The sequence below is a fragment of the Saccostrea echinata genome, unplaced genomic scaffold (genome assembly GCF_033153115.1).
Source record: "Saccostrea echinata isolate AGI-Se365-2 ecotype Australia unplaced genomic scaffold, CSIRO_AGI_Sech_v1 ptg000030l, whole genome shotgun sequence".
Lineage (NCBI taxonomy): Eukaryota > Metazoa > Mollusca > Bivalvia > Ostreida > Ostreidae > Saccostrea > Saccostrea echinata.
In genome coordinates this window covers 32,077,381-32,090,119 of record NW_026889779.1, presented here as the reverse complement: position 1 = coordinate 32,090,119, position 12,739 = coordinate 32,077,381, and the positions used below count along the sequence as shown (strand labels likewise).

Genomic DNA, 12,739 nt, shown 5'->3' with positions numbered 1-12,739 from the left:
CAGTTTAGGGTGAATGTAACGATTATGATTGTCTACTGTATTATATCGATTTCAGTGATTATGATTGCCTACTGTATTATATCGGTTTCAGTGGTAATGCCGAAGCGATTACACGAGTGGCACTATATGAAAAGCCCAGTTTTGAAGTGGCGTTGTTACGCGCCAACGTCAATGGTTGGAAACCATTCCAGTTCCTCTCCGACAAGGGATAAAACTTTTTTTTTCTGTGGAAAAATTAATAACAAACTGCACAACAACATGCTGTTGCCTTTTTCTTCAATTAGGCAATACAATTACTTGACCCAATGGAACTTCTGTCAGCCCTACATGATTATAAGGAATTCATATTGACTGTAAATATGGAAAAACGATGTGTATATCTCCAGTGCATCAAGTGGTACTACAAAATGTGTCAACAATATTGTCATCATCGATATGCACGTTTTTGACCACTTTCCCCACGTGATGTCATACATTTCACGGTTGAGTAATTTTAAACACCAATTTTAGTGCACAGTAATCAAGATATACATGTACCTCTGACCAGTTTTCATAATTTTCGGCCACTCAGTCAAAAATATTTCGCAGATTATGTTACCCTGCGTTTCTTTATCCTTTCAGTTTATATTGTGTCGACATGTGAATGAAAGGAGTTGGATTTAAAGTACCCTAGCTGGAACAAATGAAAAGCAAACTGTTTGACTGATTTTATGAAGTCACTCACACTGTCAATCATACAATGCTTAAAGCAAATGAGCTGCAACTTTGACGTCTGAAATGTTTGTTGCAACATTGTACATGTAATTAACTATTTGAATGACAGAAATTTAAACTTCTGTTGTTCATATTTGTGATGGAAGAAGAGTTACTATTTAAAAACTTTGACTGAAGTGAAATTACATTATTGTCGTCCTGTACAATACTGACTTCTTTTATAATAATTACTCTACATTCCACTGTACAGAAATCTCTCTTCTAGAAAAAAGAACTGCGAACGATAGTATTGTTCTCCCGCCTACCTCCAAGTTAATTTTCAAAAGTTAACATATTTAAATGATTTTTCATATTCATATAGATATTTATAAGAATTTTCATAAAACATAACTTATTTGGGAAAACAAAGAGGGATAACTTTATAATTTTGGTAAAACTTGTGTTTTTCACTATAGAAATCAACGGAAAACGGAAAATATTTTTGAAACATCTTTCCCCCCGTGAAACAAAAATTCCTTTTTACGGATAATATGAATTGTTATTTCACAAATTCATACCAAAGCTTTTTGTGTTTCACAGGGGGGAACATATGTTTACAGACAAAAAACGACAAAAATGCTCATTTTTTCACCAATTTCGAAAGGGTTTACGACTAAAACGTTTTATTTAATCAATTACATATGTTTAATTATATATGTGTAAAACATAAGAAAAGATTTAAAGAACATTTATCCATATCCAAGATTATTTTAAAATATGCTGATGCTTTCAAGCCTGATTTCAATGGAAAACATCATCTACCCTCCTTATAAAAAGAGCTGACATAAAGAGTAATTAACTATTTAACACTGGTATTAAAATTATTAAGAAATTACCATTGAACTCTTCTTTGCATTCAACAAAGATTTTATAGCCAAATTGCCATTAGTATTGAATTAAATGGTTGTAAAATGTAGGCAGGAATCGATAGTTAGCGTGCGTGGTTCTTTAATACTTCACTTTAGTCTAATTGATCAAAAAGGATTAAATTACATACAGATTTATCATGATAGCACATTTGTAACAGCAAAATAAAATTCTCAAAAATGCAGCTCATATTGCTTCAAAATGAAATTAGATGTGTTTTTCACATACTAATGTTTATATAATATGAAAAGCTACAATATACATTGTATATAATTATATATTCAAACGTATTATTATTCATACATTAATTTTACAATTCATTTTTTATCTGATTAGTGTGTGAAGATGAATATGTATATACATGTATTAGATTTTGAGAAAACAAATTTTCCTGACATCTGTCCTAAAACAACTGATTTTCACAAAAACTGAAATCCACATGACAGTTTAAAAATCTAACACTTCACACATAATTACATGTATACACCTATCACTGAACTCTTATCTTGACAGTAATTCTGAATTGCAGACAATCTTTGGACATACCTAACACATACTAATTCTGCAACAGATTCTCTTATTTTCTTTCGCTGCGAAATAAAAACTAAACAGTCAGACTCTCCAAGCACATCAAACAACTATCTACTACATGGCAAATACTTATAAATAACCTATATAGTTCTAATTTTATGGAATATTCACCAATATTCTCATTTAGGTTTTAACACTGGTTGCCATACATATCCTTATTAATTGACAGAACAACCACGTTAAGCTTATTATATATTATTTGCTTCCAATTCTTTAACGGACTGAAAGAAATTGAAGTTCATTAAACTTATTTCTCTACAGTTGCACTATTGTTAGCTAGGTTCTAGAGGTTTTGAACTTTTGTCTATCTGATCTTTTGATTGTTTTTTACTGAGGTCAGCCTCAGCTTTCAATTTTTTAGTTTGGTCTGCCCCTGGCTTGCTCTGTGGAGCCGTTAAATCAGCTGCCATGTCTTTCTCTGATGTGTATGCTGTACCAAGTTCTAGTTCTTCTTTTTTCTCTTGTTCGAGTTGCCAAAGATCTTTCTTCTTGTGTTGTCTGACGGCATCATCAACCCGATCATCAATCATCTGCTCTGTTAGAATACCATCCTCTGAGGCATAGGCCGTTGCCTACAAATAAGAAAAACCTCACACAAATAAACATGAAATTTCTCCCCCATCTGATAAACATCTTCAATACCAAGTCTAGAGGTGACGTTTACCTTCAAGGATATTTTTCAACCTATCAACCATTAGGAAGAAAAATATCTCATTAATTCTATGCCAGGATGATTTCAAGTTTTAAACATAAACACAGTGCTTTTAACTGTTATTCACTGCAACTTTTAATCAGGATTTATCAGTCTAAAATCTTTCTCCAACTGACAATTTTCAATACTTAATGACACATTAGACTTTAATACACAAACAAGCACATCCCATAGGAGAGCATCCCATCCCAAGGGAGTCAGCAAATATCAATCCCAATGTAAATTATTACTTCTATTGCACAGTCACCCACTCTTTAACAAACACACAAGTGCTCACTAACACACACACACACACAAATTCATAACATATCCCCTCCAGCTCTGTTGCAATGGGATAATAAAGGGTTTGTATCAAAAGATGTGCAGACAACTCTGCAGCTTTTTCTTGCAAAGTTGGTTTACAGGCTGCTGTCAACACCAGCTATCACCTTAACTTCCTTAGCTGTGTTAACCTCCTTAGCTGTGTTCATTTCTATAGCTGTGTAACTTTCTTTGCTGTGTTGACTTCTATAGTTGTGTTCATTTCTATAACTGTGTTAACTTCCTTAGTTGTGATAACTTCCTTAGTTGTGATAACTTCCTTAGTTGTGATAACTTCCTTAATGTAATAACGTCTATAACTGTGTTAACTTCCTTAGTTGTGATAACTTCCTTAATGTGTTAACGTCTATAACTGTGATAACTTCCTTAGTTGTGATAACTTCCTTAATGTGTTAACGTCTATAACTGTAATAACTTCCTTAGTTGTGATAACTTTCTTAATGTAATAACGTCTATAACTGTGTTAACTTCCTTAGTTGTGATAACTTCCTTAATGTGTTAACGTCTATAACTGTGATAACTTCCTTAGTTGTGATAACTTCCTTAATGTGTTAACGTCTATAACTGTAATAACTTCCTTAGTTGTGATAACTTCCTTAATGTGTTATCGTCTATAACTGTGATAACTTCCTTAGCTGTGATAACTTCCTTAACTGTGATGACTTCCTTAACTGTACAGAATTAGTATCTCTTACCTGCCAGGCTACTCCCAGCTTTGAAATCTCTCTTCCTGACAGGCCCTCTGTTTTTAAGGATATCTCCGTACACTTAGCACTGTAGTCAAACTCTGCCAGCTTTAACCTATCAATAAAACATCAAAATAAACACTGGATTCAAGGCAATGAATATAAAACTCACAAATTCAATATAACATTTAAGACAATCTAAGGGAAACAGAAAAGAGAAAGTCGAAGAAGCAAGACTAAAATTTGAACCCCAGCTCCTGGTTAAATCTTTCCTACTACCACATTTAAATGTCTTTTAATACTCCAAATATACATATATGAACAAAAATCATGCCTTGGCCTTAACTTATATTTAAACTGGATTTGAGAACTGTTAAACAGGTGCTCTAACAACTGACATCGGCAAACAGTAAATAAACCTGTCTTACTGCCAAATAAGCTCTAGTGATAACCCCCCCCCCCAATTTTTAACACGGAAAAATATTTAACAGCCTCCTTGATTAAGCCCACATATTTACTCATAAAGGTTAAGAAAATATAAAGATCTTCTTTACAGGAATTTTTTACAGGAATGTTGTTACAAACTATGAAAGAGTAGTGAATTCTTATGTAGCCTTTCTCTAATGCTGCATATACATTAATAGAATTAACCTTTTGTCCTCCATTGAAGGTTTAAGGACAAATCGTTCAAAGTAGAGCCTGACCAATCGCTCTCTCTCATCCAGCGTAGGGACACTGAACTCGACCATTTCATCAATTCTGTCGTTAATTGCCCAGTCAAACTGCTCTGGTTGGTTACTTGCTAATACCAACATAAATCTAAAGGTAAAAAATGTCACTTTGTTAACTTACAGTAAATCAGAGTTCGGCACTAAGAAAAGTCTGACAGAGCCAGTCTAGTAAATGAGTGGTCTGGTCGTGTAAAATGTATGTGAACTAAACCGACTGGTTGTGTGGATAAAATAAATGTAAACCCCTATTTTGGACTTTCGTAATAAATATTTTAACTTATTTTATTATTTATAAATTCCCAGCCATCACTATGTAAAGGAAAATTTCCCAACATGACACAGTTGCTATTTTCTGCCAAACTGTAATATACAGGGTCGCAGCTGTATTGTTAAAAATAGCTTTGTTTATTAAACAGCCTATCAAAAACTGTAGTTGATCCTGACACAGTCATTGCTAGTGGTTCTATAGTCTGAGCTAGTAAAAATATAGGAGTATCCTGACTGGTCCAATACTCATAAGAGTTAATGTCAAACCTCATAAATGTACAGATAAAAGTTATGCCGACCAAGTTGTAACAAGTTTTAACTCTTTTTCTGTCAGATTCATGTTCTGCATCGAGTAAAAATAAAGATTAATGCTTGTAACTTTCCTCGAGCACAAATATACAGAATGTTTACTTGCATATCAAATACACAGCAATTATATGCAAGAATGCTTTGTAAATGAAAGAATCAGGAAGCATATAATCATATACAAATATCTTTGTTTTTTTTAAATAAGCAGTAACCATGAAGTGCAAAAAATATTTGTCCACAGGGGATCATAGAATCAAAATGACACAAACTTGTTGGACTGTTCTCCTGTACAGTATAGGAATGCATTCAACGTGGCTCTCATGTCTTCACTGATGAGTTCCTGTAATGACAGATTCAGATTACAGGCATCAGTAATAGAGGGCTTTACAGTCAAACAATGAAGGAGATATTTCTGCTTATTTGTATTGTTCAAGTATATGTATGTGTACCTTGTTTCTTTTTCTAAGAAAGGCATCTGCTTCATCAACAAATAACAGTACCCTAAAAATAGAAACAGTTACCATCACATCAACAAATAACAGTACCTTAAAAATAGAAACAGTTACCATCTCATCTACAAATAACAGTATCCTATAAATAGAAACAGTTACCATCTCATCAACAAATAACAGTACCCTAAAATAGAAACAGTTACCATTTCATCAACAAATAACAGTACCCTAAAATAGAAACAGTTACTATCTCATCTACAAATAACAGTACCCTCTAAATAGAAAGTTACCACCTCATCAACAAATAACAGTACCCTAAAATAGAAACAGTTACCATTTCATCAACAAATAACAGTACCCTAAAATAGAAACAGTTACCATTTCATCAACAAATAACAGTACCCTAAAATAGAAACAGTTACCATCTCATCTACAAATAACAGTACCCTCTAAATAGAAAGTTACCATCTCATCAACAAATAACAGTACCCTAAAAATAAAAACAGTTACCATCTCATCTACAAATAAAAGTACCCTAAAAATAGAAACAGTTACCATCTCATCAACAAATAACAGTACCCTAAATATAGAAACAGTTACCATCTCATCTACAAATAACAGTACCCTCTAAATAGAAACAGTTACCATCTCATCAACAAATAACAGTACCCTAAAAATAGAAACAGTTACCATTTCATCTACAAATAACAGTACCCTAAAAATAAAAGTCACCATCTCATCTACAAATAACAGTACCCTAGAAATAGAAACAGTTACCATCTCATTAACAAATAACAGTACCCTAAAAATAGAAACAGTTACCATCTCATCTACAAATAACAGTACCCTAAAAATAAAAGTCACCATCTCATCTACAAATAACAGTACCCTAGAAATAGAAACAGTTACCATCTCATTAATAAACAGTACAATGTGACTTACGAGGGGTTATCAAAAAGTTCGTGGACTGATGCGATAAAATTAATACTATGTAGTTTTTGATTACAAAATTTGTAGGGAACATAAAACAACAAAAGTTTAAGAAGTGTTGAAAATTTCAGCTTGATATGTTGATAATTTGCCAAATTATCATTAAATAAAAAGGGCATTATATGATCACTCGGCGCTGTCGCCGTTTAGTTTCATGAAGTCCGACAACGTCATTATTTCTCAATGCCCGCTCCCTCTGCCTCAATACACTTATCTTGATGAGATTCTCTGGAGTAAAGTAAAGACCTTATCCCGTCTTGTTTATATGACTTCACAATGTCATGAACACCTGATTTCAATGCATTAATATTGTAAATATTAAATCTATACATAGGAAAAAATCCTCGCTTGATTTTGCCAGCATTATTTTCTTGCCTGAGTTCAAGGTCAACCAATGATCAACGTCGCTTTTCGACGTGTCTGACTTTGGACACCCTGACTACAAATCGACATTAACCGTGTGTCTCTTTTCTTGCTGAATCTGTTTTGGTATTTAAACACAAGTACACTGTACTCTGGGTGTATTTTATTTCTCTGTAGCCTGTTTTAACATTTTCTAGGTCTATGTCAGGTTTTCCAGGGGCTGAAACTTTATAGAATGTTGTAAAATGACACCCTACCCCCCTTTCGACGTCATTTTTAACCCCTTTATTGTTTGGATATTCCCTATAAAATTTACGATGAAATTTCATAGAACATACAGAATGAGGTAAAAATTGCAACTTTTACGGAAAATTTGTGTCATATCACACGAGTGAATTAATGGGATTTTCTGATGACAAATGCCCATATTAGAAGAGTTTTTCACAGTTACACTCAGGTAGAAAATACGTCATGTTCGAGGTTGCGCCGCCTCGACATACCATTGCTTACAAAAACATTTACAATTCACTAAAAAATAAAACTTATGATTTATAGTTTATTTTACAGATAGAAAAGAAGATGCTTATTTAATGTTTAAAAATTCATTGATGTATCTTCAGCGGTTTTAATTTTATGACGCTAGTCCACGAACTTTTTGATAACCCCTCGTATATACCTACCTCATCTTAAAGACAGAGAACAATATGATTAAGAAATGAAGGAAATGAATACCAAACACATATTATATGTAGTTCAATTTTCCTTGACTTCTCTAGAAATTCAAATATAATTGTTAAGGACATACGTAAAGTACCTTACCCACTGATAATTTTTCAAGATATTCTTAATTAAAGATTAAAGTGCCATGAGATGTTCGTAGACAAAAAATAAACATGCATTACCAGAGGTTTTGAAAAGATATAAATTGAAGAAAATTCTTGTATAATTCAAAGAAAAATATACAAAAATTTCTAAGCATATATTCTAGATGTTTTGTTTATCCAAACTTGTTTAAGGAGTGTTCAACATCATATATAGACATTAAAATGTAGCAAACAGTTCCTTTAAGTATTGGAACTCTTCAACTCCAGGGTAAAAGACAATAAAGTACAAACTACGTTGCGTATGTCCTTAATGCTTCAAATAAATCCTGAAATAAATAATTCTTGTCATAGTAAAAACAACTGAAATGGTAACCTTAATTTTCACTTTTTTTTTATTTTTTCAGATTGAAATCTTACCCTCTCCTGCTGGCCTTGGCCCAATCAAACACTTTGTGCATGGCAGTGACCCCCTCCTTGCCCATGGGGGCTACATCTCCCCCTGTCATTATGGCGTAGTCCATTCCAGAGTGTTGGGCAAGGCTCTAGAATTAACAACATATCACATCAATTTTCATAACAAAGATATTTAAATAGTATTGTCATCAATAGTTCACCTTGAAATGAAAAAGGCATACTAACAAATTGTTCCTGTATCACATATGATTGATATTCATTTACGGTTATTGAGAAGGTCAAAGAAATGTTGTGGCTATTAATCTCCAAAAAATCAAAAACATCATCAACAAATTATCAGAAATTTTAAATAGGTTTCCTCTAATTTTGACTGTGTTCATTTGGGAAAGGGATCAAGGCTTCTTCTGATTGTGAGAAAAATTGGTGGAAAAAAGTTTACTTTGGATTCGGATTACACAGGAGTTTTTCTACTGTGTGAAATCCAAATGAACAAGAAGTAGCATTCAATTACAACATCACAAGATGCTTCTGTTCCGATAACACTGTAATCCAGCTTCTCCTGTTCTATTTATAGGAGTTTAAAAAACTTGCCGTAACAGAATGGAAATAATTCCCTGTTGTCAGAATTGTTGGAAAATATATCCTTCAATCTTGAGATTTTTTTACATAATGAAAACTTTGCCCTTCAGGCTTTGTTTTTATTTTCCAAAAAATCTCTCCACCATTGGTTATATTCTCCAAAAATTCCTCTGATAAATGAATTACTTCTTAAGCTTTTGGTAAAAAAAAAAATTGTAAAGATAATGTAATACTCCACTTTCATTATTTTATAGAAGACACATTATGAAACTTATTGCTACATGATAATTTAAGTCTTACATCTATTTAAATGCTTTCAGATATATGAAATATTTTTGGTTGTTCCTAAAAAGTGATGAATAAATTTTAGTGATCAAAAAACAATATATTTTTCAAAAGAATAAAGAGAGACAACTCTGCCATGCCCTAAACACCATACCTTGGCAAACATTGTCTTTCCTGTTCCAGGGGGGCCATACATCAACAAATTTCTGTAAAATCCTTTATTTTTCTTTGTATGCCTAGTTGCTATGGCAACATCTCTAAGTCTTTCTTCAAGTTCTGGCTGAAGCAAAAAAAAAATAAGATATACTCACTGACAATTTTTTTGGCATAAAACCAGATTAAAATTCTTCTTTGCCCCATGTATTCTCACTTTTATATATATATATATATATATATATATATATAGGCTTACTTTTAAAATAATTCCTTTCAGTGCGTCTTCAGGTTTATTGACAATCCTCTTGATTGTCTGAAAATAAATACAAGTCTATACTGAACAACAAATGCAAACTGGCTGAAATACAGAATACCACACTTTCATTCTCATCACATAATGTGTATGACCAGTCAGAATTGGATGGGATATTCATGTTAAAATTTATCTTCTGTCATTCTGACCTTTATTGGGTGTTTGATGACCTCGCCTACAGTCAGTCGGGAGGTTTCTCGGACCAGTGACGGTTTGCCCAGCCTGGCCTCAATGTAACGTGCAGCCACACCAGTACCATGCTTGGCTGCGTATATCCCCACAGCTGCCATTGTTAGCCCGACAGCCTAGGAATGTAATCAGGACTCTATTTTACATATTATTTAATAATTCCCTACTAATTATTAGAGATAGTTTATTACAGAAAGAACATTACACTAAATTCTTCTTTTATGTATCTATATACAAAGATTGAATGTATTAACATTTGGGTACTCTGGGATACATGCAATTTTTTTTCAGTCAAAAATAAATATCCTTTTTTTTAAATTAGTCTTTTTTCAGCTATAGTGCTTCAACCACTCATATAATGTATGCTCTAAGACCCACTACAAATCTCATTTGCCCAGAATCAGCTCATTACTGACAAGGTTTACATACTGTAGCTGCCACTTTGTCTTTATCTGTTATGAAGGCCTGAAATCCTGTACCAAGCACTGAACCGGCTGTCCTGAAGTTAAAGTAGGTTTGCCATTATGTTTAGGATGCTAATTTTGTTTTCTGTATAATTAAAGTTGCATGATTCAATATAAAGTGATATTCATGAAATGATTCATATAAAATTTTGTTGCCTTTTAAGAATATCTCAACATTATTAAAATGTGTGTTTAAAATCATACTTGATGGATTCTAAGACAGTCTCTCTTTTCTCCTTTGCCTTCAGCCTGATTTGTTCCTTTATCAGATCAATGTTCTCTCTCTCCATCTGACCCCGAGCTTTCATTTCTGCCTCTATCCTGGCTTGCTCATTTTTCCTCCTGAGATCAAATTCATGCTCCAGTGTGGCTGCATTAGATCATTTACATAATCGAATTAAAGTTTAAATCCATACTTTAATTATTTATATTCTTTTATTTCATACATAACAATTCCAATCTCTATGAACGTTTTCTACCAATTCTTTGTAATCCTTGTCCAGTGCGTACCTTTTCTCATTTGTTCCTGTTTAGCTACCGATTCTTCCTGTTTTCTAAGATTTTCCTCCTGCAGTCTTGCCTAGCAAAAAACACAAAAACATGAATCTACTGTGCCATTTTTTACAACTTATATAATCAAGAAATGCAATACTACATTATGTATTCTATACAGTTGAACTTCTTTGTCTCCAACACAATTATCTCAAATATCATGGAAATGTTGAAGTGATCTGACAGTCCCAACAACTTTTTCTTCATGTTTTTTTACACAGTTATCCTGAATTCAACAATATTTTTAAGTTTAATCCCAAATCCAGTCAACTTTGAGATAAAAAGGTTTGACTGAATCTGTATTTTACCAGACACAGAATTCTCAATTCCGTACCAATTCAATACTCAATGTTGTCTGAGTTGATCTGATGGACTCTTTTAAAGCCAGTTGGTCGTTAAATACCTGCTCAGTGAGATGGTCATTACCTGCTGTGAAAATTGATGGTTATATCTCTGACACTCCAGTTGGTCATTCAGGGTTGTCCCTAAGACCCAGGGGCCAGGGAATTTCTCCTCCTATAATGACTTAATCCCCCGGTTACTTTGGTATTCCTCCTCACTTCCCTGTTAGGAGAACCCCAGATTTCCTTCTACTCTTTTAATGCCCCCTGCTCTTAGGGACAACCCTGTCATTAAATACCTGCTCAGTGAGATGGTCATTACCTGTTGTGAGAGTTGATCATAGTATCTCCGACACACCAGTTGGTCGTTAAATACCTTTTTAGTGAGATGGTCATTATCTGCTGTGAGAGTTGATTGTCGTATCTCCGACGCGCCAGTTGGCCGTTAACTACCTGCTCAGTGAGAAGGTCATTACCTGTTGTGAGAGTTGATCGTCGTATCTCCGACGCGCCAGCTGATCCTGGTACTGTGCTTTCTGTTGGTGAAGCTCGGCTTCTTTAGACATTGTTTTTCTCCTCTCCTCTTCTTGGACTTTTATTGCTTGGAGTTTCATTTGTTCAATATGAGCTTCCATTTCCTAAAATTCACACCATGCAGCTCTTATCAAACATTTGCACACAGCCATTAAATGGCTTAATGTGTAAAATGACTGAATTATATGTTGAATATGCTGTTTTGCATAATCTTAAGTGCCATTTTCATAATTGTGGAGTGTCATTTTCATCAGGTGCAGTTTTCACTAGCACCCAAATGATTCATTTACTTTAAGGAAATTCGGATTAAATATTCTTCTCTAATGTTCATGCTCTTTGTCAAGTTTTTAATTTTTTTCTACAACTATATATCTTTTTAAAAGCTGTTTATGTCTATTCTGAACTTTATTTTCTCCGTTGCATCACACACCTCTCCCACTGTGAACCGCGTTTCTTGACATCAACAGCTGATAAACTGATCAAAACCTTTGCATTTATTTTTACCTTCGATTTCGCCTTCGCTTCAATTTGTTTCGTTTCTTCCTGCATTTTTGACAAATCCAGTGCTTCCTTGGCATTTCCTAAGTCATGAAAGTAGTCACAGTTATTCTAAGTCTCTTAAAGATTCGCGAATTACTTGATAACCTTGAACCGTTTGACAGGCGTGAAACCATTTCATCAGAAAAATATTTTCCACAATTTTGGACTGCTTTGCACTATATTTAATAATAAACTAATGAAAATTAAATCCAAAGTCACAAAAATAATAACTGAGACACTTACTTGATTTTTCTAGCTCTCTAGCAGCCTGTGCTGCACGTTCTAGAGCTGCAGAGTCAAATCTATAGGCTTCCATCTCCGACTTCGTCATTTGCTTTGGCGGCTCAGAACCTCCCTTCCCATCACCTCCTGGAGGTGGGATGGGGACTTGTGGGGGTCCCTGTCCCCCACCTCCCATTCCAAAAAGCCATGACATCTTTATTCGATGTGTTTGTTTGCGATCGGCACTTTATTACAAAACTCACGTGTAGTACTAAAATTACGAA

The 12,739-nt window shown here is 33.9% G+C and overlaps 1 protein-coding gene across 1 annotated transcript; it reads right to left on the bottom strand.

Annotated features, from left to right (window-relative positions):
- Nucleotides 1–1,919: 1,919 nt before the first annotated feature.
- Nucleotides 1,920–12,739, bottom strand: LOC133197728 (ATPase family AAA domain-containing protein 3-A-like). The gene is made up of 15 exons (XM_061333907.1): nucleotides 12,477–12,739; nucleotides 12,198–12,274; nucleotides 11,636–11,797; nucleotides 10,777–10,846; nucleotides 10,471–10,636; nucleotides 10,232–10,301; nucleotides 9,763–9,918; nucleotides 9,557–9,613; nucleotides 9,299–9,424; nucleotides 8,284–8,408; nucleotides 5,687–5,738; nucleotides 5,507–5,577; nucleotides 4,582–4,749; nucleotides 3,940–4,045; nucleotides 1,920–2,783 (listed from the first exon to the last, which is right to left on the bottom strand). The coding sequence occupies exons 1-15, from the start codon at nucleotides 12,667–12,669 to the stop codon at nucleotides 2,484–2,486; spliced, it is 1,899 nt and encodes a 632-aa protein (XP_061189891.1). The 5' UTR covers nucleotides 12,670–12,739; the 3' UTR covers nucleotides 1,920–2,483.

Bases quoted from the DNA above. Each gene is read 5' to 3' on its own strand.
- LOC133197728 (XM_061333907.1), bottom strand. From the start codon at position 12,669: ATGTCATGGCTTTTTGGAATGGGAGGTGGGGGACAGGGACCCCCACAA. The intron at 11,798-12,197 runs GTAAAAATAAAT...TGTGAATTTTAG, and splicing joins AAGCGAAGGCGAAATCGAAG to GAAATGGAAGCTCATATTGA. The intron at 9,919-10,231 runs GTATGTAAACCT...TTACATTCCTAG, and splicing joins AAGACAAAGTGGCAGCTACA to GCTGTCGGGCTAACAATGGC.